The sequence below is a fragment of the Callospermophilus lateralis genome, chromosome 10, assembly GCF_048772815.1.
Source record: "Callospermophilus lateralis isolate mCalLat2 chromosome 10, mCalLat2.hap1, whole genome shotgun sequence".
Lineage (NCBI taxonomy): Eukaryota > Metazoa > Chordata > Mammalia > Rodentia > Sciuridae > Callospermophilus > Callospermophilus lateralis.
The window spans coordinates 8,293,116-8,318,701 of NC_135314.1; the positions used below are offsets into that span (position 1 = coordinate 8,293,116).

General features: G+C 42.3%; 1 protein-coding gene across 5 annotated transcripts; it reads left to right on the top strand.

Moving 5' to 3' along the window:
• Positions 1-263: 263 nt before the first annotated feature.
• Positions 264-23,715, top strand: Setd4 (SET domain containing 4). 5 transcript variants are annotated; one of them, XM_076867653.2, is made up of 11 exons: positions 264-425; positions 2,735-2,839; positions 7,865-7,960; positions 9,788-9,825; positions 12,134-12,222; positions 13,698-14,127; positions 15,404-15,578; positions 17,235-17,316; positions 18,665-18,745; positions 21,722-21,845; positions 23,512-23,715. In XM_076867653.2, exons 2-11 carry the CDS (start codon positions 2,767-2,769, stop codon positions 23,689-23,691), a joined length of 1,368 nt encoding a protein of 455 aa, XP_076723768.1. In that variant the 5' UTR covers positions 264-425; positions 2,735-2,766; the 3' UTR covers positions 23,692-23,715. The 5 variants fall into 5 exon arrangements, with proteins under 5 accessions (XP_076723768.1, XP_076723766.1, XP_076723770.1 ...); XM_076867651.2 differs by lacking the exon at positions 264-425 and adding an exon at positions 877-1,003; XM_076867652.2 differs by lacking the exon at positions 264-425 and adding an exon at positions 1,101-1,180.
• Positions 23,716-25,586: the final 1,871 nt, after the last annotated feature.

Below are 25,586 nucleotides of genomic sequence, written 5' to 3' on the forward strand. Positions count from 1 at the left end.
CTTCCCTGTCCCTTCCAGTGACCTTGCTCATGTCTATATTACCTAACACTGTAGTATTTTTGTCACAAGAAACCAATACTGAAGCAGCTGCAAAAACTAAGCTCCACACCTTATTGGATTTCACTTGTTTTCCTCCTAATATCCCTTTTCTATTCCAGGATCCCCTCCAGGATACCACACTGCATTTAATGGTCATGTCTCTCTGGTTTTCTCTCGTTTACGACAGCTTGTCAGAGTTTGGTTTTCATGACAGAAAAGATATTTTAGGAATCCTGGGGTTGTTTTTTTTTTTTTTTTCTTCTTCTTTTTTTCAAGGAAGAACGCGAGTTATGGGTTTGGGGAGGAATACAGGAGGAAAATGCTGTCTATGTGACTTATTCCGGATGCTGTCGCCTTGACCAGCTGGCCAAGGCGGTATTTGCCAGGTTAGTTCCCACCCAGCCCCTCTTCCACGTTGTACTTTCAGGAATCCATTTACTAAGCACAGCCCACATCCAAGTGGTGGGTAGAAATGGAGCCGGAATTGGTATCGACGTGGATTATTTGGAATCCTCCTGCAAGGCGGGTCTGGAGCTGGGCAGAGAGCGGGAGCGGGACAGGTGGGGAGACGGGCGAGACCGTGTCCAGGCCGTGGGAGGGGAAGAGTGGAGGGGGTGGGGAGCAGGTAGCGCCAGCCCGGTAGGGCCTGCGGGTGGCGAGGGGTGCCCTAGGAGCTGCGTCCTAGTGGAGCACAGGGCAAGCCTGGGCAGCTGGGCTCCTCGGAGGGCCGTGGCCGACCGCGCGACCTCGGGCGCCGACCCAGCGGTCAAGGTTGGGTGCAACTGGCGAGCCGTGGCAGCTGCGCATGCGCGCACACCGGCGACGGGAAGGGGCGGGGCTCCGCGAGTGACTGGCGTCTGGGCGGTCGAGGGGCAGAGGCGGGCGTGGTGGCTCTCAGCCTCTGACTGTGCGGGTTGGGCCGCCCTCGGCAAGTGCAGTGTCAGAGGCCGTGGCGAGCTTGCTGGTGAGCCGGGGAACTTCCGGTCAGAGCCGCGCGTTGCCCGGGTGGCGGCGGCTAGGGCTTGCAGGAGGGTCCCTCTTGAGTTGGGCGTAGGCGGAGACGCGCGTGCGTGGCCGCCGCCCGTCCCAGCAGTGCGCACGCGCGGGCTGTTCCTTTGGGCGTGCGGCTCTGGCGCCGGCGGTGGGTGTCCCCGGCAGGCGGCGGGCGTGGTGGAGCGCGTCGGGGACCGGAGGGTGGTCCGGCGTCGCGGGTGAGGCCAGCGCTGCGGTCGTGGCCCGCCGGACGCCGGGGGCCTTTGAGCCACCCGAGCCCTAGAGGAAAGCCCTGCGGGAGCGCTGCTTGTATGGAAGCAGCTTGTAGAAATTCTAGTAGCCACTCTTCATCTTGCCACCTTGGCTTGTCTGCTTTTTTGACTTGTGTTTTCTCCCTAACTAATGCAAACACCTGTTTAAAGATGTTTATTCCAAGACTGTGATAGCCAAGACAAACAGCATTTTTTACTTTACACTTTTTTTTTTTTTTGGTATTGGGTATTAGCCTAGGGATTCTTTACCATGGAGCTACACCCCCAGCGCTTTTTATTGTTATTATTTAAAATTTTAAGATGGGGGTCCAGTTGGTGAGGCTGGCCTCGAACAAATGAGTGATTCTCTTGCCAGTGTCCTCTCATTGTCTGGGGTTACAGGACTGTGCCACTGAAATCGAAGTTTTTGATTTGTCGAAGAGTTTTAATGGAACAGGAATTTCACAGCTCTGCGAGTTCTAAATATGGTTAATTCAAATTGGTGTTTTAGTAAATGTTGGTTACGACTGCGATATGCAAGTCAGCAAAGCACTCGTTTATAAAATCAGTTATGAGCCCACCGTGGCACACGGTGTAATCCCAGCATCTCTGCAGGCTGAGGCAGGAGGATCATAGGAGTTCAAAGCCAGCCTCACCAATAGAGAGGAGCTAAGCAACTCAGATTCTGTCTCTAAATAAAATACTGGAATGTGACTCAGTAGTCAAGTTCTCCTGGGTTCGATCCCTGTACCAGGAAAAAAAAAATTCTGTTTTCAGTTTCAGTAGCCACAATCGAAGTACTCAAGATTCACATGTGTCAGGGACTACTATATTGGGCAGTCCAGAAATAAGGTATTGGTATCATTGCCCGAAAGTCTTTTGCACAGAGCTGATTCTAACTATGTTGCCCTTTCAAGGTGATTTTCCAATGGAAATTTTTAATGAGGTAATGATAAAGTATAAGAGGTTGTAAGAAAACAATAGAGATCTTACAGGTCACCAAAGCACCTGTTTATGAGCCAGGCATGGTGGCACACACCTGTATTCCCAGTGGCTCCAGAGGCTGGGGCAGGAGGATCTCTAGTTCAGAGCCAGCCTCAGCAACACTTAAGATGCTAAGTAACTTATTGAGACTCTGCCTTAATGAAATACAAAAAAGGGCTTTAGTCCTCAATACCAAAAAAAAAAAAAAAAAAAAAGAAATTATGAAGTTTTCTGTCATTAATCAACATTCATTAAGGCCTCAGGCTGAAATTGTTTCAGAGGGACCCATATGATGGGGTCTCCTTTATGGAAGAGATCTTGATTTAGCTCATGGCACAAGCATTTCCTGAACAAAAAGCACATTAGAGAAACAGCTTACCCAAGTGTATGTTTGCATATTCAGCAGTGCAAGGGTGCTGATTGTCATCCAGCTGGAAAGTAAGACAAAGACCTGCTTTGTATTTTAGGTTGGCCACCTACACAGAAACTCCAGTTTAGTATGCAGAAGGGAAGAGGGAGAACAAGCCGGATCAGGAGGCGAAAACACCTCAGAAGTTCTGAATCAAGAGGAGGTATGGTTTTGTTTTTTTATTAGTAAAACAGAACTTCTTTTTGTCTAGCGTCCAGTGATGTACATAGCTTTTCTCAAAGCCATGTAGATAGATATTGTTCCAAAGTACTGTTTCTTTCTTTCTTTTTTTTTTTTTTTAAGAGAGAGAGAGAGAGAATTTTTTTTAATATTTATTTTTTAGTTTTTGGCGGGCACAACATCTTTGTTTTTTGTATGTGGTGCTGAGGATCGAACCCGGGCCGCACGCATGCCAGGCGAGTGTGCCACCGCTTGAACCACATCCCCAGCCCGAAAGTACTGTTTCTAAAAGAGCATTTTTTTTTTTTTAATGGTGCTCTTGTATTCTTTCCAACCCTGGGTGCCGCTATGAATATATTTCAGTTATTGCTTCAGTAGTTTTCTCTGGGATGACCCAGGATCTGTGGCTTGCCATGACCTTAGTTATGTGTAGTATATAAAAGTGGGGGTGTAAATTCATCACTCCCAATCTATGAGAAAGTGCTTGGACAACTTAAAAGTGCTGTTTAAATGTAAATCGTTTCTGTATAAAATTAGTTACACTCTTCCTAGTTGACCCTAAGCATGTCAGCACCATTTTGAGGCCCTCCATAGCCTGTGGCCAACTAAATCTTTCTTAGCTTTGTTCCCATTCTACCTTTGCCCCCTGGGATGATTTCCACCGCTCCTTTGCCTCCATCCTCTTTTGCTGTCTACTTGTCACTGTTGGTGCAGCTTTCCTGAGGGATTGTGTCTGTGTTGCCTGTTTGGTTAGGTGTGTCGTGGGATCCTCGTGCCTTTTGTGTGAGATCTCACCTCCTGCCTGGCACTCGTGTCTCTCACCAGTGGAGCTCCAATTTGGCTGCTCGATATCCTGGAAATACGTCATCTCTGCTCACCTCTTCTGGGGCCCCACACTTCCAGCTCTGCCGATCTCTCTCCTTAGCCTAGAACGTCTCCTTTCCTTCTCCCAGCTTGTTTGCTTTCTCTCCTGTGCTCAGAACTGAGCTGAGGTCCTATATTTTTGAAAATGCTCTTTCTACTAGTCATTGACATTAGTCTTTGCAATCATCCTTATTAGGTGTACTCTTCTTTGAGGATCTAATATTTTTCCAAGCTTTCTCATGAAACTCTTGTTTCCAAACCGTACTAGTTTTTGAGGGTCAGCAATATAGTGTATGTTTTTTCATAGAGACTACCATAAAGCTGTGTCTTTATCTGTGTGTGTTTATGTATGTAAAGTTGCTCATTAAATTCTCATTTAAGGGCTGGGGTTGTGGCTCAGCGGTAGAGCGCTCTCCTAGCAAGTGCGAGGCTCTGGGTTCGATCCTCAGCACCACATAAAAATAAATAAAATAAAGGTATTGTGTCCAACTATAACTTAAAAAATATTTTAAAAAATTTCTCATTTAACCTGACATACTGGTGGGTACCTATAGTTCCAGCTATTGGGAGGCTGAGTGGGTAACTACTTGAGCCCAGGAGCTCTAGTGCCAGTTTAGGCAACACAGTACTACCACATTTCAAAATAAACACATAAAAAATGATTATGCTTGTTAATTTATTGCTCTTACCACAAGATCTATTTCCTTGTTGTTGATTACATACGTTGGAAGGCTTATGTCTTTGCATTTTTTTTTTTTTTAGTTGTAGTTGGACATAATCTTTATTTATTTTTATGTGGTGCTGAGGATTGAACCTGTTCCTCACACATGCGAGGCAGACGCCTTACCACCGAGCTACAGCCCCAACCATGCCTGTGCATTTTTAAAAAAGATTTTACTGAGGTATAATTCTCATAATGAATATTGTATAATTAAAGTATATAATTTGGTATATGTATCATAAATGAAGTCATTATGCTATAAAATTTCCATTTTTTAAAAAATATTCTTAGCTGTAGATGGACATAATACCTTTATTTATGTGGTGCTGAGGATGAAACCCAGTGCCTCACGTATGCGAGGCAAACGCTCTACCACTGAGCTACAACCCAGGCCCTTCATTTTTTTTTTTTTTTTAAATAATCACTTCCTACCATCCCTGGCTGAACCCTCTGTACCCCACTTCTTGAGTAACTTCTTAAATACTTGCTGTCACAATGGATTAGTTTGCATTTTATAGTGTTGTGTGTAACTAGAATCACACAGTGTGTCCTGTTCTTAAAAATGTGGTTTATTTTATTTAATTTTGAAATAATTTCACATTGTTATTTGCATTTGTTCTCTCTTATTGTTGAATGCCTTTATTGTTTGTTCATCCTGTTGATGATGGAAGGATGTATAATATATTGTATATGTGTAAGTTTTCCTTTTTTCCTTGAGTTCATTCACTTGTTGTTTAAAATCAAAGCCTCTGAGTGGTGTTCACTGGTCATGATTCTGCCCAGAAGTTTTGGAAGTGGAGAAGATTGATTCCTATCACTAGAGATGAGAACCTGGCACTGGGATGAGAAGTCACCTTAATAAGGATCATCACAAGACTATCATATTTCTCATCTCTTCTGAGGGCCTGTGTCTTTCTAAGGCCATTCATTTCCCCATAAGTGCCTTCTCCCACACCAAAGTACCCTAATGAGATGGTACAGAAGCCCCACAATTTAACCACCTCCTTGAGTTGCATTTTTCTGTGAATATCTGTGTGTACAGGTGAATAAAATTCTGTCTTTATTTTCTTGGTAGTTGTCTTTTGCCAGAGTAATTGCAGACCCCCAGACCCTTACTGTAGAGCTCAAGTTTTGCTTCCCTCAAACTGGGCACTGTAGTCATTTGTGTTTTGGGCCATTGCAAGTGAAGCTGCAGCGAACACTTGTGTGCAAGTCTTTGCATGGACTTACGCCTTTGTTTCCTTGAATAGCTACGTAGGCGGGAGTGGTAGTAGGAGTTTCTTTCTAACTTGTAAGAAACTGCAGCATGGGTGAGTTTCTCAAGTGATTGTATGTTTTATGCTCCCATAGCAGTTTGTGAGAGTCCCAGTTTTCCATGTGCTTGCCAACTTTTGTTGGTCTGTAATGTGATCTATCCTGAATGCTTCTTGTGCATTTAAGAGAAATGCACTTTCTGCTGCTGTGGGTAACGTGTTTAGCAGCTCTCCTTCCATTCTGCTGGGTCCTTGTGCTCTCTCTGCTTCCTTGTTGATCCTCTGCTTAACTACCCATTATTGAAAGTAGGATCTTCAAGTCTCTAGTGATTATTGTAGAATTGTCAACTGTTCCCTCTAATTCTTCCAGTTTTTGCTTCAATATTTGGGGCTCTGCTGTTTGGTTTCTATCTGTGTGTAGTTGTTATGTCTTCCTGATGGATGAACCCCTTCCTTGTTATAAATGTCTCTCTCTACTGACTTTTGCTTGAAAGTCTTTCTGGTCTTTTGTTGGAGTAGTCACTTCTGCTTCCTAGGTGCTGTGCATCCTCTGGGGCTTTCTATCCTTTACTTGCATTATCTGAATGTCTCTGTTGACAGGATATACTTGAATTTTGTTTTTAATCTAGCCTACCAAACTCTGCTTTTCCCCAAATTTCCTAATCCACTGACATTTGGTGTTATTGATAGATGTGGATTTACATTTGCCACTTTGCATTTTGTTTTCTGTGTGTCTCCTATCTTTGCTTTTGTTCCAGTACTTATTCTATACTGTTTTCTTTTGTATGAAATCAGCATTTTCTGGTGAACTGTTTTCATTTCTTTATTGTTTTTTCATTTTGTTGTTCTGGATTATTTCCTTAGTTATTGTTCTAGGGTGTACCATATGTGTCTTAACTTGATTAGAATCTATTTCATTCTTGGTCTTTATCAGCTTAGGTTACCATAACAACATACCATAGAATGGGCTTCAGCAATATAAATTTATATCTTAGTAGTAGAGGCTGGGAAACCTCAGGTGAAGGTGTTGCTGATTTGGTTCCTGGTGAGTGCTGTCTTCCTGGCTGGTGACCATCTGCATCACCACTGTCTGCACATGGCAGACCATCTCTCTCCCTCCTTTTTAGTGTTGGGGGATGGAACCCATAGCCTCACACATGGTAAACGCACTCTGCCACTGAGCTACACCCTCAGTCCTCTTTCTTTGCTTCTTGTAAGAGCAGGGATCCCTTGGTAAAGGCCCAACCCTCACGACTTACTGACCTCATAACCTGAACTCCCTAAGGCTCCATCTTCAAATACTGTTGGACTAGGACTTTAACATACTCATTTTGGGAGGCCAATAATATTCAATTTATAAGAATCTATTTATTTATATATTTTTAATTGTAATATTTTGAAGTTCTTATTGTGCAGGTCTACATTTTTTTTAGATTTATCTGTTTTTTAGGTTCTTGAATTATATATTTTTTAATGCTATTTCATATGATATTTTTAATATTAATTTTTGTTTATTGCTCATATGTAGAGATACCATTGAATTTTTATGAATTGATTTGATATGCTGCAACATAATATTTTGGTATTTGTATTTTATTATATTTCATAGTTTTGAGATTGTATCTCTTTGTATTGCCTAGGATGGCCTCAAACTTGCAATCCTCCCATCTCAGCCTCGATAGTAGCTGGGATTTTGGGTGTGTGCTACCATGCCTGGCTGGTTGGTTGCTTTTTTGTAGACTCCCCTTAGATTTTCTCTATGGGTGCTCATGTCTTCTGAGAATAAGGAAAGGTTTACTACTTCTTTCCTGTTTCATTCCTTCGGTTTGTTTTTCTTGCCATGTTTACTGGTGTTGATGAAAAGGGAGAGGTGAGATACACTTCTCTTGGTCTTGAAAGCACTGAGTTTGTCACCATTGTGTCCTTGTTAGATATTATTTCCTGGGCTGAGGAAGTTTCCTTGTGTTAGTTTGCTTAGAATTTTTATCAGGATGGATGTTGGACTTGATGAAATGCTTTTATGCATCTATGGAAATGATCATATAATGAATGGTCTTTCTGTTTTAGTTGATGTTAAACCTTTTATGATCAGTCCGTCTGATATTCTTGATTATAGGTGTTCTTAGTATATAGTAATTTTAATGAGCATGTTTTTTCCTCTCCCAACCAGTGAATGAGAGCTACAAGTCTGAATTTATAGAGCTAAAGAAGTGGCTGAAAAACAGGAAGTTTGAAGATAGGAACTTAACTCCTGCTCGTTTTCCAGGTAAGAGTTGTGCTTCAGCTCTGCTGACCTCTCTCAGATGGGAGTGGGTGGAGCGCTCTCTGACAGTACATCTGTTGCTGGGTGGTGGGCTTCTTGACTTGTCTACACTGTTTGTGCTTCACCTTGTTGTAAATATAAATGTACATGGTAGGTGAAGGGAAATGACAGAATGATGAAATCAAAAGGAAAAGGAGAATGAGAATATAAAAATAAGATGAAGTCTTGGACAGGGACATAAAAGACACATTACGATATGTTACACACCTGTGGGAGGGGAGCTACGAATTCAACTGAGCCAGATTCTCTGGTATTGTCAGGACCAGTACCGTGACTCTGGGTCTCCTATGCACTAAATTTAGTTGTCTGTTCAGTGGAAGTGCAGGTGCCCTGGACCCCAACCTGCAGGGAATGCCTAGCTAGGCATCATAGGAAAGATACTGGGTGACCTGTGTGCTGGTCACCTTGCCTGTGGTGGTTTCCTGGGATTTTTCAAGCATGCAGGCTAATGGGATTGTCCCTGGCCCCAGTGAGTTGGCATAGTTTTCTGTAGGCGAGGGAGGGCCCTCAGTCCATATTGTCCCTCAGCTTGGTGTCAGGTGTGCAGTTCAGTGTCTTGGAGGAGGAGCTGGTGAATGGCCAATTGATCAGTGCTACAGGCTGCACAGTCACCTGAGCTGAGGCATTTTAACCTCTGATATGGGAATTGAAGAGCTCATTGTAGAGGTTAGGTTGTAATTTTCTTCTGGAACATTCTGTCACAGAAGTTGGATAGCTTGCTATTAGTGCACACCTGCATACAAGGATACCCTGCTGTGCCCATGGGTGGGCTAGAAATAATGGTAGAATACACCAGGATGCCCTTCAAAGGGACTTGGGGTCTGCCACAGTACAGAGAAGGAGTTGTGTGATAGAAGGGCCCTGAAATTCTATATCACAGGGCAGGATACAGACATTTTACCTTATAGAAAATGTAAAAATATATGTTACTGAATGCTTCCTCTGGCCATTAACATTATCATTCAGTTTTAATTTGACTTTGAGCAAAATGAGTTCCTCTGTGTCTCCCAAGATAGATGATTTCCATGTGTGCCTCTGGCCAAGTGAAATGATATGTTGTTCCCCAAGAATCAGCTACATGTGGTAAGTTTGGACTAAATTGCTTGATTTGAGTTAATAACAACAGAGAGGGGCTCCAAAACAGTGTACTCAGGAATGGCAGGCCATAGTGAACTGCTGGCATGTCCAGGGAGGCAGAGGAAGATAAGGGTTTTTAAAGGTGAATGAGAAGGTTTGGGTAAGATAAATGAACAATGTTTGTTGGCTGTAAGGATCAATAACAAGGGTGGCATCATTCCAAGGTTGAACAGACAATTGCTGGCAATTATCCTCACAGAAGTATTTTTGTTTGAGGTTGTGGTTGTGGCAGAATCTTTTGTGACAGTTGTTATTGTCAGGCAATCAAGTGTGAGGACCCTTCCTTCACGGCACAAGTTAACTCCATTTTGGTTCTGACAACTTTGACCTAGTTGTTTTGTATCAGGGTTTCTGCTAGCTCTAACAGAATGTTTAATTTTCTGTTTTTGGGAGTCGAAGAATGATCTGTGAAAGCCACATTATCAGATTGATTATAATATCATAAGGAGTTCATGATGTTTTCTAGAACAGCTTCCTGACCTCCTCTCCCTTGGGAGTGGAGGGCTAAGGACACCCATCTTCAGCTTTTTGTAATTTTGGAGCTCATTCACATTTTTCTTTCAAAATGGGCTCTCTAGGACCTTGAAGATACAGTTGAAGATATTCACCTCTTTTCCATGTTTGCTTTCCTAGGTACAGGAAGAGGGCTGATGAGCAGAACACCCCTGCGGGTGAGAACTTCTCTTTTGTCCTTGAAACCTAACACAGATTTTGGTGCTTTGTTTTTGTGGTTCAAATCAAGTGAATCGAAAGTACTTTACTTATAACTATTTCTCTTACGATTCCGTCAAGTAGGGTTAAGTTTGCTTCATATAAAAGACAAAACCGAGTGTCTCAGTGCTTAAAAACAGTGCAGAAGTGTATTTTGCTGTCATTTAATAAAGCCTAGAGGGGCCAGACCTGTGGCCTTCAGAGGCTCAGACTCCTTCTAGCTCTCTGTCCCTCCCTAAGCCTGTCTAGGCTCCTGGAGCAAAAGGAGGGAGCAAGGGGGAAAGGCAGTGCAGGGACCCTCCCTGGAAGGATGTTCCCAGTTCCGCCCCCATTGGCCAGTGTTCTGTTGCTCGGCCTGGCGGCTACTTGGGAAGGAAAAACCTGCTGCCTTTTCTTTGGCCCCTTGCTCTTTAAATGGGACTCTGTTAGGAGAAGAAAGAGAGAAGTCATTTTGGTGTAGGCCTCTTCCTAACGCTTCACCACATCAAGGTTTAAAAATCAGGTCATATTGTAGATGCGTGAGGGGTGCTGTTCGTGATACGGGAGGAGAGCCTGAGCAAGTTGGGGACAAGGCCTGATCCAGGGGTTGCTGCCAACTCTGGGATTGGCAACGAGATTCCAGTCCTTCCTGCTTCTGTTTCCTTACCTGGTAAATAAGGAGATGATCTTTAGGTCCCTTTTAGTTTTTCTCTGTGGTATTTTAGAGCATTATGTGATGCATACTTCTTTAAAGTTAGAAATTAATTGCTTCCTTTACCTTAAGTTTATCTAAACTTTTTTTTTTTTTTGGTGTTGTGTATTTTTATATGCAAAGCCTCCCTCAACCCCTGAGCTACACCTTCCGACCCTAAATTTATTTTTAATTCCTTTATTTAATTTGTTTTAAACTCAGCTAAGAAAATGATACCTTTTGATGTTGTATTCTATTGTGCTGCTTTTATATTTTTATTAGTTTTCAATTTTAATGGTGGTAAGATACATAAAACTTAGTTTGCCATTTGGACCATTTTTTCATGTACAGTTCAGTAGTGTTAAGTATATTCACATTGTTGTGCAATATTTTGTATATTTTCAGAAAGGCATAATAAGTCAATTATGCCTTGACTTATTTGAAGCAGAATTTGAGTAGAAGAAATAGACCTCTCATATATATAGCAGTATCTATAAGTAGTTTTTGTTGAAATTATTAAACGATAATTGGTAGTTGCTTCACTTGTACTTTCAACTGTGACTTCTTAATTAAACTTTTTGAAAGTAGAGACATTTTACATGTAGTGAAATGCACAGATCTTAACTGTATAGCCTGGAGAATTTATTTGTTAAAGAGATATTTATCAATCAAGTTATAGGATGTTTTATTTATTTATTTTTTTAAAGTAGAAGATCATGGGATGTCTACACTGATCACCTGCTTTATAGATTCAGAAACCATAAATTGAACCTCAAAGAGCTTTGAGATAATTTGCTGACTGGTTAAATTACTGATGCTGGTTAAAATGAAGGCAGTTCTTCTATCTGCTTCTTAGTGCTCTATTTGGTGATTGTTACTGGTTCCATAATGTTGTACACTACCAGTGTCTCCAGTGTCCAGTGCCTATTTGTTACTTTTTGTCATAGTTTTTTCCTCTCCGTGGTTGTATCTTAGTAAGAGAAACGAAAATGTACACTTTTGCAAGTGGTAGAATGAGAATCTGTGTGCTGGGCTGCCCTCTCTGGCACAGATCTCAGAGATTAGGCCATTGCCTGCTCACTTGGATTTCACTGGATAGTTTTTTTTTTTTTTTTTTTTTTTTTTAAGAGAAAGGGGTCTCATTATGTTGCACAGGCTGGTGCCAGACTCCTGGGCTCAGTTGATCCTTCTGTCTCTGCCTCCTGAATAGTTGAAACTAAGCAGCATGCTGCTGTGCCAGGCTTTGTTGGATGGAACTTTTTTGAGTGGTTTGTGCCTGTGCCCCGAGGTATCACTGGTTCCTCAGATAAGAAATTAGAAGAACTATATGGTTTCAAGTGTTTCCATGTTTCCTTCCTGTGCCGGTTTGACAGGTGGGAGTCATTCCCATTCTGAACCTTTAATTCTGTGTGGTTGTTGAACCTAGTGTTGGAGGGAACTCATCTGCTGACTCAGGGAATTGGGAGTGAGCCTGCTGTTGGGCTCATGTGGCAAGTAGTAGGGACTTTTGGGTAGATGATTGCGGGATCAGTGACTTCACAATATGTAAGTCCATCCCAAAATGCTGGCGTCCTAAACTTTACTTTTTTTTTGGCAAGGAGGGACAGATGATTATTTCGTTGCCTGAGAGTTGCCTGCTCACCACGGAAACAGTGATTCGAAGCTACTTAGGGGTGTACATTACTAAGTAAGTGGCCACATCATGTTAATCTGGTGCCAGTGTTTCTCCTGAATGCCTTTGTCATGGCAAATGTGTTATCCAAGGCACAATTCAGATGCTTGTCTAGTAGATAAATACCTGAACTCAATTGAATGCAAATTGAAAGGTATATTCTGTCCTAGAAGTTTATTCTTCATGCACATAAACTGCATTTTGAAGTCTTTAATAAACTGCAGGGGACACAGGTGTGAGTCCTGACCCATCACCTAACTAGAAAGTGGAGGTTAAGTGGGACCATATATGTAAATCACAGCCAAGTGCCTTAATAGGTAGCAGTTGTTCCCTTGGTCATAGTAGGTATCCATGGGGGTTAGTTAACCCTTTTTTTAGTTTAACCCTTATTTTTATGTGCTTGAATTCTTCCTCAACTATGAAGAGCTTTAATATTATGAAAGAATTAATTCTCTTTAGGTAGAGAGAGGAGGTGAAGTGGGAGTTAAGAAAGCTGAGAGTATTTTTGGCTTATTTCTGGTGGGCATTGGTTTGGGTGCACCTCAGCGGAAGGAGTTTCTACATTATGGGGTTGAAAGGTTGTGCTGTTGCTTAATCCCAAGGACAGCTCTGGGCACCGCCCTTGCATCTTTGTATTGGCTGATTGGGGGCAAGGTTGCCCTTAGGGTTAACCTTTTCTCATTCATTCTTTAGTTTTAGGTGGAATGCATCTCAGTATAAGAATCTGGATATTTGGATATTAAAAGATTAATGATAACTTTTTCTAAACACATTCATGCCACATGAGATATTTTATCAGTAATTATTTAACCAAAATTATGTAATTTCTAACAGAGCACGTAAGTTTAGTGAGTGTATTATGATTTCACTCAGTTTCCTGTCCAGGTTAGTACCGTCCTGTAGAATGTTGGGCAATGACAGAGGTGTTTTATTTTGCATTGTCTAAAATGGTAGCCACTGGCAAAAATGGCTTTTGAGTACTTGAAATGTGACTTACCATACTAAGGAACTGACTTTTAAATATTAATTTAATTCTAAATAAACAGCTACATATACTTAGTGGTCCATATATTGGATGGTATACGTCTAGGTTTTTTTTCCACCAATTTTTTCCCCCACTGTATTTTATACCCTTATCCAGGTGAAACCAATGGCTTATGGCAAAAGCTTTCAAACAGGAGAACAAAGTTGAAAGCAAAGAGGTGTTTTATTGATTTTTGTTTTCAAAAACATGTAAAAAATCTTGTAAACAGTCCTGGAATCTGTAGAGTCAGCTTTTCTGACACATAAATGTGGCTTTTTGAGGTCCCTGATCGGGATGTGCTTTGGAGAAGAGCCTTAAGGAAGGAGACAGTTCTCTTGGTATGTTAAGTCAACGTAGGGTGTGTTGACCGTTTGAGCAAAATTCTTCCTGCAGCAAACCAAAGTACTTAGCTTATTCCATATTTCAAGTCAGAGTAACTCCTTCAATCTGACCTTAATTTTTCAAGGTGGAAGCCTCGTCCATCTCCTCTGCTGGCTCTGTGCACCTTTTTAGTGTCAGAAAGGCATGCTGGGGACCGGTCTCTCTGGAAGCCTTACTTGCAGATTTTACCCAAGACCTACACCTGCGCGGTTTGTTTGGAGCCAGAAGTGGTGAATCTTCTACCCAAAGTGTTAAAAGCAAAGACTGAAGAGCAGCGAGCCCACGTGCAGAAGCTTTTCACCTCCTCCAGAGACTTTTTCTCTTCCCTGCAGCCTCTGTTTGCAGAGCCCATTGACAGCATCTTCAGCTACAGCGCCCTCCTGTGGGCCTGGTGCACTGTCAACACCAGAGCTGTGTACCTGAGGCCTAGGAAGCAGGAATGCCTTTCCGCAGAGCCGGATACCTGTGCGCTTGCTCCATACCTGGATTTGTTGAATCACAGCCCTCATGTCCAGGTGAGAAGCTGACGTGGTGACACACGTTCTGTTTTGATAGAAAGATTTCAATGTGTAGAATCTGTGACTTTGAATAGTGAGTGAGACCAATGGGGAAAGTGTAGCTGACTTCGGGTAAATCAATGGGACCCACCTGTCTTTCGTGCATTCTGGGTTTTTCTTTTTGACTCCATTGTCCTTCTGGAATGCTTTTTCTTTGCCCCATTTCTCCGCTTTGCTGTCCAGGCCTCAGGAGCCCTGGGCTCCATCCTCTAGGCTACCTTTACCAGCAGCTTGCCTTCCTTCATGCTCCTTCTAGACCGGGGCCAAGGTCTAGCTTCTTTCCTGTCCCATCCCTTTTGCACTTGGTGGCATGGCTGTCAGAGCATTAACCTTTGCTCTGATCACTGAGGGACTCCTCCTTCCTGCATTAAGCAGCAAAATCTTTGTGGATGGGGACTTTTTGTTCTCTTTGGAACCCCAGGGCTTAGGGCAGAGTTTGGCATATAATAGATGTTTGGTAAACTTTTATTAATTGGATGAATATTTGTGGGGAGAGGAGTCAGGAAATCATGAAGAATCCTGCTTTGGGAGATAGCCACAGAGTTACAGATACCCTCTTTCCCTGCCCTTTCCTTTGGTGGCAGGTATGGAAGATGGGTGTGTCTGCAGGGTAAATGGGTATGCTGAGGTAAAGGGCTGACTTTCAGGGTGGAGAGGAGTTCCCATCAGTGGGCTTGTCTGTGGGTGAGGGGTGCACGAGGGATGCACTGTGCAGGTGAATGGCTGGCTCTGCTTGTGCTCTTCCCTTTATGTGACATGTGCCACGAGAACATCAGAGGTGCCAGTGAGAGGAGATTGGGGAGGCCTGCTGTGCTTGCTTAGGCCCAGGACAATGCCTGGCCTGTCCAATTATCCCTGCTACAGAAAGATGCCTTTTCCACAGTGTGACCCACAGAGATCAGGGGTCAGAGGGGTGTTTCTGTTGATACATACGAATAATGCCAGGGTGTGCAGTGCCGTAGGATGCTGGACTTAGGGACTCAGTCACTACACATTGGCATGACTTTATTTTGATGGGGCTTTTGGTGCATTTATGCTTCAAAGCAGTGATTTTTATAGACTACTGTAGGAAGACCATGAACTGCGGCCTGTGGGTGTGTGGCCTGGGTTCCTGAGCTTCTAAGAATGGCTAGTACAGTCTTAAAGAATTACCCAAAAATAACTTATGACAGAGGCCACAGCTCAGCTTTTTAGTTTTATATTTAAAATAATCTCTAACAAATTTCCATTCTAGGTAAAAGCAGCATTTAACGAGAAGACTCGTTGTTATGAAATTAGAACAGCTTCTGGTTGTAGAAAGCACGAGGAGGTATTCATCTGCTATGGTCCGCATGACAACCAGCGGCTGCTGCTGGAGTATGGCTTTGTTTCCCCCTGCAATCCTCATGCTTGTGTTTATGTCTCAAGAGGTTGGAATCAATTTTGCTTTTCTTATTAAGACAATTTTTTGTCCCACTTGGATATGTTGTTATTTTGAATTTTATTAAAAATAGTAAAACCTTGAAACATACCTACACATCATTTACTTCATCCTAGATAGAGCTAGCCTTATTGTTTCTAACTGTGCAGTTTCAATATTGAACTCAAAACAGCAAAGCTTTGGTTGATAAAGTGGATAAGAAGAACTGAGCAGAGTTTTATTGCACTATATCAGAGGTCTATACTGGAAGAAACCTAGACCTACACTGTCCATGCAGTGACCATTGGGTGCATGGAGCTGTTTCAATTTAAATTGCTTACAATTAAATGAATATTTAAAATTCATTCCTTAGTAAGGCAAGTCACATCTCAAGTGGTTGAAAGCCATTTCTGACTAGTGGCCACCATACTGGACAATGCAAAAGGAAAGGAAGATTGCTAAGGAGATAAGTATAGTATTATTAGATCTAAGGAAATGGAAATATTTGTACTGAAGCCTTGTTACTGAAGATAGGATTAGAAAGCAGGGAATGAAAATGTTAAGACATCTTTAAGACACAGTGCTAATCAAAGAGGTAAGTGTAATATGTAATCCTATGTTTGGAGATTAATGCCATGGTTTAAAAAAAATTGATTTCGCTTGTGTTCTTTTGTGGTCTGCTAACTAGCCATGTCATTGATGATAATATTTTAAAATAATAATTTAGTCATTAAATTTATGATGTGAAAATTCCAAATTTAGTATTAGAAATAGTACATAGAAGGCTGATTTTTGTTTTTCTTCTGAAGTAGTAGAGGTGGTTTGGAGGTCATGAAGAAATGTCTAGAGATTTCCCCAGTGTATAATTTGAAGTGGTCATGTGTAAGTTGAAAGGGACATAGAAATGGTCAAGGTTATATATTCATCCTTTACACAGACTAATAATACTCCTCAAAATATAAATAAAACGACTAAAATTGGGCCTTACAGAGTCTCTTGGAAAGCTTGCTTTGAGATTGGCTCATGCTTCAGAATTCTGATAACTTTAATATTGATGGTTATGAAATGATAGTTGTCAAATAAATTAATTTGAAGAAAAATCACCCTTTTGTTAAAAAATAAAGAAGGGGCTTTGGGTACAGTCCAGTAGTAGAGCACTTGCCTAATATGTGCTAGGCCCTACCACCATAGAAAGAAAAAACCCTTCTTACCCTGTCCTATTCTCCAAATAACTGTCAATTTTTACATATTTGCATTTTTTTTTTGTAATCGCAACTAGTCATTATTATGCTATTTGAATTCTGCCTTTTAAAAACTCTTGTTACAAGACTTCTCTCATGTTTTTACAAGCCTGTGTTTTGTTGGTTGTGGTTTTCCAAGTTATTATCATGCCTTAATGACCTGGTTTTGTTCATTGATTGACTTAATGGGAACATGAACTCAGCTTGTGGGTGTTCTGTCCTGAGGCCTTGGAATTCTTAGTTTTTCAGGGACTAAATAATGATCTCAGTGAATTGGACTTGAAGAGTAGATTTCCTTCGTGTGACTTAGGAAAAACTGTTTATACTTGATCCTAATGGGAAGGAAAGTAAGTGCAGATGGAGAGGGAAGATAACTTTTGTGTGAATTATACCCTAAATCTCTGTATGAATTTTTTTTAATGCAGATACACTTGTTAAATATCTTCCATCAACTGATAAACAGATGAACAAAAAGATTTCCATTCTAAAAGATCATGGCTTTATAGAGTAAGTGTTTCCCTTTCCCTTTTGAAATTACTCTTTTAGGAAGTTTTCATGAAAAAATTGAGGGCTGGATTTTCCATGAGACACCTCCTAACTCCATCAGTCACTGGTAGGTGTTAGTTGAGCACTTACTGTGTGCAGAAAAGTGGTGCTCACTGTTGTGGAGGAGAGGACACAGGACTAAGACACTTTAAAGAAACTTATTTGAGGGGCTGGGATTGTGGCTCAGTGGTAGAGCGTTCGTCTAGCATGTGAGCGGCTCTGGGTTCGATCCTCAGCACCACGAAAAAATAATAAAATAAAGGTATTTCATCCAACTACAACTAAAAAGAAAAGAATAAAAAAAAAATAAAAAACAAACTTGAACCATTCAATACTGTATTAAAAGAGAATCCCCTGCCTTTGCCTTGTGGCAAGGTGGGATGGGCTTCAGGAAAACCAGTCACCAGCATCATGGTGCAGGCTCTGGGGAAGGGGGTTGGTGGTTCCACACTACACGGGTAGATAGGCCTTTGGGTTTTCCCTTCCAAATTTTCTTTGAGGATAAAATTAAGATTTAAAATTAAGAGAGCTCTCACATAGCAATTGAGTGAGAGCTGTCTGGCTGTGGTAGCATCCAGATTCTTCCATCATTCATCACTATGAACTTTGTCCTGTGCCCCTTTGCTGTGTATCTCTTAACCAAGTTTTGCTTCTTACTAAAATTGATTGGAAGATAGCTTTTTATTCTCTTTCTCTCTTTTTTTTTTGTACCAGGGATTAAACCCAGGGGTGCTTAACCACTGAGCCACATCCCTAGACCTTTTATTTTTTATTTTGAAACAAGGTCTCACTAAGTTGCTTACGGCTTGGCTAAATTGCTCAGACTAGCCACCAACTTTCGATCCTCCTGACTCAACCTCCTGAGCTGCTAGGAATACAGATGAGCGCCACCACACCCGGCAGCTTTTTATTCTTTAAAAAAATTTAAAAAGAGAATTTTCTGTTTCTTAGACTTTATTCTTAAGTATTATTAAGTATTTATTCTTAAGTATTGTTTTGACCAACATCATAGAGGTAACAATGTTCTGTGACCTCATTTTAAAAAAGTTTGGCTTAGAATACAACAGACCCTAGTATGGCAATATATAAATCAATGGAAGTGTAACTGATGTGATTCTGCAATTTGTATACGGGGTAAAAATGGGAGTTCATAACCCACTTGAATCAAAGTGTGAAATATGATATATCAAGAACTATGTAATGTTTTGAACAACCAACAATAAAAAAAAAAAGTTTGGCTTATCAAACATTTGTCATGGTGTCATGAAATACTGAAATGACAGAAATGTCTTTGTTTTTCTACTTTTAGAAATTTGACATTTGGATGGGATGGGCCGTCTTGGAGGTTACTCACAGCTCTTAAGTTGTTATGTCTGGAAGCTGAAAAATTGTAAGTTCCACGTGTATTGGTCTGAATTTGTAGCCACAACCTAGACACAATTTGAGGGGGTTTTGGCTTTTATTTAAATAGCCAAACAGAGAAAAAAGAAAGGCCATTCTGTATGTAACTGACTCATCCAGGGCGTGTTTTACCGTTTCAACCGTTTCTGGCATTCTGGTTTTAGAGTCATAATCACGTACATGGCTCTGGAAGTTTTCATTCTCAACTCTTGGGTTTCTCTGCTGGTGACCTGATGGCTTTTGTGAGCAGTGTCACCATTCAGCATCAAGACTCAGAGTAGTTCTGCTTTTCCTGGGAGCAGCAGAGCTCCTCACACAACCCTGCCTGTCAGTTGCCAGGGCAGACCCAGAAGCTGTGTTAAGAGCCCTAGAGTTTTCCATGGGGAGACAGGTGGAGGAGCCCCGGCAGGCTCCCTCGCATTCCTGTGAAGCTGTCAGTGCCACTCGCAGCAGCCGCCTGTCAGCACCTTTGGGCGTGCTCTGCCCAGCACAGGGCTGCTGCAGCCTGGGGCCTCCTCAGGGAAGCAGCCTTCATCTTGCTGCTGTCCAGCATGGAGGGAGGACTTCTTGAAGACGGTGAGGCCTGAGGAGTAAATGAATAATGCTTAGAAATTGCTCTTAGCACGGTGCTGGATGTAGTTGGTGCTCACTCAGTGCTGCGTGCTGGGCATGATGCTGCCTTCTTCTCTTCCTGTAGGAACTTGGGAAATAGATGATCTCAACCATGGGCAGCACAGATTTGCACTGTGCGGGTCCTTATACATGGATTTTTTTGGAAATTTGCAGTAATTTGAAAAATCTTACAGATGAACTGCATAGCCTACAACTACTTTAAAAATTAGGAAAAAGTTAGCTATGTCATGAAAACATCAAATATGTATAGATAATAGTCTATTTTATCATTTGCCACCATAAATATACAGAAGGTTAAATTTTATCAACATTTATGCACAAACACATCAGAAAGATGCAGTTTTAAATCGTTAACTGCATAAAAATTCAGTAAGTGAATATTGTGTTACTGTAATACTTTTGTACCCCTCCTGTTGATGTTTGGTGTTTAGAATGTCTGCTTAAAACTCTGCTGATAATCTCTGCCTGAGCATTTGTTTCTGCAGTAAGTTATATATCACAGTAAAAGCCATTTCTCGCAGCCTTTGTGTGTTTTTCGCCATGTATGATACACACAGCACACAACATATGTATTAATCGACTATATTATTGTCAAGGCTTCCAGTCACCAGCAGGCTAGTAGTAGTTGAATTTTGGGGGAGTCAGCAGTTATCTGTGGCTGGGACAGTGGCACCTGTAATCCCAGCAACTTGGGAGATTGGGTCAGGAGGATCAAAAGTTTGAAGCCAGCCTCAACAACTTAGTGAGGCTCTAAGCAACTTAAAGAGACCCTGTCTCAAAAATAAAAAGGGCTGGGGATACAGTTCAGTGGTTAAATGCCCCTGGGTTCAATCCCATATATATGTGGATTTTTAATTGTGTGTCAGCACTGCCAGCTCCTGGGTTGTTCAAGGGTCAGCTGTAGGTGTTTTCACTCTCAGCAGATGGTGTGTTCTGTTACTGATATGTTTGTTTCTTTTCATTATAAAAGAAAGCTTGGGAATATTTGTGGTCCTCCCAAATGTACAAACATCCTGATTCATTCCTGACTGTACTCTATTTTTCCTCTTTGTTTTTTCCTTTGACTTGTTCTTCCCATTCGTTTGTTTTACATTTATTTTGTTTTGTGCAGACCCATGCAAGTGTTTTTAAATCTTTCTCAGAACAAGCCAGATATGAGAGCTTTTCAGGCACTTCAGCCTAAAGTTAAAGCAACTGGACATTTTCCAGAGGTCATCCTTAGGCCTCTTTTCTTCCCTCAGAGTCACTTCTGTGTCGGGTGCAGGAAAAGCAGGTGGTGGGCTTCTGCCTATTGGGGGTTTGCGAGCTGGTCGCCTCCCACCCTCTTGTTCTGTCCGGCCAAGGTCTGCAGCTTTCCCAGTTCTCACTTCCCTTGGGTTAGGTAATTGTGAAGATTACATTAGATAGTGGTCATGCATGGGACGCTGTCCAGCACATGGTAATTTTCTGCTTTCTGTCACAAGCACTCTCTGTTCCTGAGGCGCAGCTTTGTCTCTGACTCTGCAGACGTCACGACTCTTCCCTGTGGGGTCTTGTTGCTGTTCTGAGTTTCTAGCTGGCTATGTCTACGTCCACTTGCATGTTGCGCGCTCTTACCTTCTCTTGTCAGCCGATTCTCCAGAATCTCTGCTTCCCAGGCAGCCCCTCCATCCCCTCTCTCGCTGATGGTGCTCCTTCCTCACGTGTGGCCTTGGCTCTGCCCCCTTCCGGTTCAGTGTCCTGCCCTAGCTCACCTACACTCTTCTGCCTTCAGAAAGTCAGCCCCACCTGCCCACCGAGCTCCACTCCTGCAGGCCTGCGAAGTGTCTAAGCAGAGTGGCTTTCACGTAAAGAAAGCTGTGGCTGTACCTGTTGAACATTTTGTTTTGTGAAGTGCGTTCCAAGTTGTCACCCGGCAAGAAAGACTGTCACTTGAAGAGTAGGACGACTCCAGTGCCTTAGCTCCCAAGTCCTCTGGCCTTTCTGCTGTGGACCTGGCTCCCTGTCCCGTCTCTGCCTTCCTCCTCTGTCGCCTGCTTTATTCCCTTGGCTGGTGGGCACGACTCCACTTACTGTGTCCCAGACACAGGGTTGTGATGATGGTAACATCTGCTCGCAGCCAGCAAGGAGCACCCAGTACCCCTGCCTTTTATTCTTGGCTGCTCCTTTTTTGTGCACCTTGTTGCTTCCACACCGGAACTACCCATGATGTGAAGGTTTTAGGGAAGCTGCTTATAGAAGGAGTTTTATTATGCTCTGGAAGAATCGGAGGGGAGTTTGTTGTTTGCAGTGTGAAAGCTCTTAATTTCTCAAGAGCCTGCTGAAATTACTTTATTGAACATTTTGGTTCTAGTCCGTGCTGGAAAAAAGTTCTTCTTGGAGAAGTAGTTTCAGATGCAAATGAGAAGACAAGTTTGGATGTAGCCCAGAAAATATGCCATCATCTCCTAGAGGAGAGTTCTGCTATGCTTCAGAGGGTATGTTTCTAGAATATGACATCCTTTTCTTAAGCATTGTGACTGTGAAGTTATTTGTCTTATACATGTTATTAAAGACAGTAGATCTTTTTTTTTTTAAATTATTTTTTAATTGGGGGTGGACACATATCTTTCTTTCTTTTTTTTTTTTTAATGCGGTATTGAGGATCAAACCCAGTGCCTCATGTGTGCTAGGCTCTACCACTGAACTACAATCCCAGTCCAATAGTAGATCTTTTTAAGAGCACTTTTTAGTGTCTTAAATGTTGTAAATTCTAGGGCTGGGGTTATGACTCAGCAGTAGAGCGCTAACCTTTTGCACATGCAAGGCCCTGGGTTTGATCCTCAGCACTGCATATAAATAAATAAAATAAAGAAATTGTGTCCAACTGCAACTAAAAAATAAGTATTTAAAAAAATGTGGTAAATGCTAGATTTTCCTGTTGATTTTGTACCTGTGCCTTTAAAATTTTCCTTTTTAATTGACAGATTAAACATTCATATATTTATGATGTACTACATGATGTTTTAAGATATTCTTATAGATATATACATATACATATTGGAATGCCTTAATCAAGCTGTTTAACATATACATCACCTCATACTTTTTTTTTTTGGTTGTGAGACTCTTTAAAATTTAATTTCTTAGCAATTTTCAAGGATGCATACTGTTAGTAACCGCAGTCAGCATGCTGTACAGTAGATCTCTGATCTTTGCTAGGTGATTTTGAAGGTCTCTGGAGCCTACTCTTGTTTAGCTCGGGTGTTGTATCCCTTCTTCTGACACCATTCTGCTCTTTTTCTGTGTTCAACTTTTTTCTATCCACATATAAACAAGAACTTACAATTTTTGTCTTTCTATTCCTGGCTTATTTCATTTAACATAATGGCTTTCATTTAGTGTAATGTTTGTCTGCGTTGTCACAAATGACAGGATATCCACCTTTAAAATTTTTTTTTTTTTTAGTTATTGATAGTCCTGTATTTTCTTGCTTATTTACATGGGGAGCTGGGAATCAAACACAGTGCCATGTGTCCAAGGCAGATGCTCTATTGCCTAGCTACAACTCCAGCCCCCAGGATACGCATCTTATTTTTAAGATTGAGTAGTATTCCATTTTGTACATACTCCAAGTTTTCTTTATCCATTTGTCTGTAATGGGCACTCAGACGAATTCAATGTCTATGCCTGTACATTTAAATAGGTAAAAATTGATCACATGATTTCTTACTAATAGGTTTTATTTTATGTTTTAACTTAGTATTTTAAGTAAATGAGAAATCAGCTCATTTATATGAAAATGTGAGTGGGATTATAAAAAGCAATTTTAAGGAACCTTGAAGACAGTATGCTAACTGAAAAGAGTCATACACAAAAGGATATATGTAGATTCTACTTCCATAAGGTATTCAGAACAGGCAAATCCAGAGTGACAGAGTAGAGTGCAGGTTACCAGGGCTTTTGGGAGCGAGGACTAAGGATGCTAATGTGTGGTCACAGGATATGTCTGGGGTGGCAGAGAGTCGGAGGGGATAGTAGTGTTGGTTGTACAACACTGGGAATCACGCAGTGCCACTGAACTATACGCCTAAAAATGGCTAAAGTGGCAAATTTTATGTTCTATTTTACTACAGGAAAAAATAATTTAAAACTCACTTTCAGGTTTCTCACATGAAGGATGAAAAGGTGTCTTTGGTAAGCCAGCTGGCTTTGGTGGAAACACTGTGGCGGGAAGAGCTGAAGGTCCTCCAGGCCTCCGCTGAGACCCTCGCCAGCGTGCACACCACTTACCTGGCCTCCCCCAAACGCCTGGGGTCACCTCCTGTGGTGGGTGTGACTTAAGCATTTTTAAATTAAGTTGGATTAAACGGATTTTCTCTCAGCTGTTTGCAGTCTCTGAGTGGTTTGTATTCTACCCATGCCCTTAGTCCTTCCCCTGTAAACACTGAGCTTTTAAGATCAGGTGTTCAGGTGTGTGGAGCACGTCTGCAGGGGCAGAAGAGTTCTGGGAGCTGTGAGTGAAGACACATCCGCCATCTGAGTGGCACCTTTCATCCACTACAAAATAAACAGCAGTGCCAAGGAAAGAGGGCGGGGAGGGCCTGAGGGAGCTGGAGCCATGCTGGAGCCAGCCCGGACTCGGCTCTGTGTGTGGTCGTCACTGTGCGTCCTGCTTTGTTCTGACTCAGCAGAGGGAAGAGGCCAAGAAGTTGTGCTTTTAAGATGCTCTGATACCATCGGGTTAAGGGTCAAGTTGGTGGCGGGTGTGGGGGTACAAAGCAGCCGTGGGTCCCAGCCAGGGTTCCTCAGGCCTTCTGTGTGTGGACGCACCCGATGGGTGTTGAGAAGCCTTCCTGGGGGCATGCAGGGTCTCTAGGAGGACAGACTCCCCCGACCTGCTCCTGGCCGCTGATGACTGAGGCAGGCTTACTCGGGAGTAATCTGGAGGATGCCCGGCTGGCCTGCAGCTGTCCGTCTTCCTCGCCATCTCTCCTGGGCAGGCCTTCACTAGAGGAGCCGGGCCCTTGCTGTGTTGCTGTCCCTCAGTTGGGTGTCTGCTTGATCCTGGGGCTCAGTGGGGGACAGTTGGCCCCTACCCTTACTTTTGGTTTTATTTTTTAATATCTTTTAGGTCCAGGGCGGAGAGAAGGGAGTATGCCCCCAGAGCTCTTTGTCTTTGGCCTTATGGGCCTTCCAGTGTCATTCGGAGAGCCAGGACCCACAGAGGTGTGGCGGGCCTGTGCAGGGGACGCCCCAGCAGACACTGCACTCAGAGTCCTGTTCTCTTCCCTCCAGTGTTCCTTCCCCAGAGTGCCAATTCCTTCTCCTGTGGAACTTGGTAAAACCAAGTGAATGGCTTCCTCCTCGGAAGGCGGGCAGAGGTCAACATTTTCAGGATTCCGTTTTGAACCTATTTCCCTGTTTGCGTATATAGTTTTGTATTAATTTTGTTTTGTACTGGCTGTGGTATATTCCATGATCCACTGTACCGGGGGTCAGAACACTCCCTCTTTAGTGGGCAAAATGGTAAACATTTTAAGCTTTCAGGATCAACTCTACTGCAAAGCAGATTTAGATCAATGTGTAAGCAAATTGCATGGCTGTGCTCCTAGAAAACTATTTAGAAAGATGGGCAGTGGGCTGTAGTTTGCTGACTCCTGTGTTATTCCAGAATTTCTTCTTCTGTCACTACTGGGGGATCTTTTGGACCTAAATACATCACTTCCTTTATACCTTTGAAAGTGAAAGCCCTCCTGAGCTTAAAAACTTTCCAAATAATGCTTGGTAATTATTTGCTCAGTGATGAGGAAAAGAAGAAACATACAATGACAAAAAGCAACTTCTCAGACACATTTATAATTGAAAGATACTTTTTATCAGCTACAACTGATCTACATTTATTTGAAGAATGGTAGCATAAGACTTTTATCTTGAAGGCAGTGCTTGGCATATATATGAAATCCCAGACCTCTGTCAAGTACTCTGGCCTCTGTGGGGTGGTCTGTGGTCCACAGGGTAAAACCACTGTTTCCAGGGGAACTCCCGCCCCGCACCTGCTAGACTTGTTCTCATAAAACCATGATCAATGGGCTGGGGTTGTGGCTCAGCGGTAGAGTGCTCACCGAGCGGGTGCAGAGCCCTGGGTTCGATCCTCAGCACCCCATAAAAATAAATAAATAATCATGTCCAACTGCAACTAAAAAAAAAAACATGATCAAGGCACAAGCCTCTCTCCC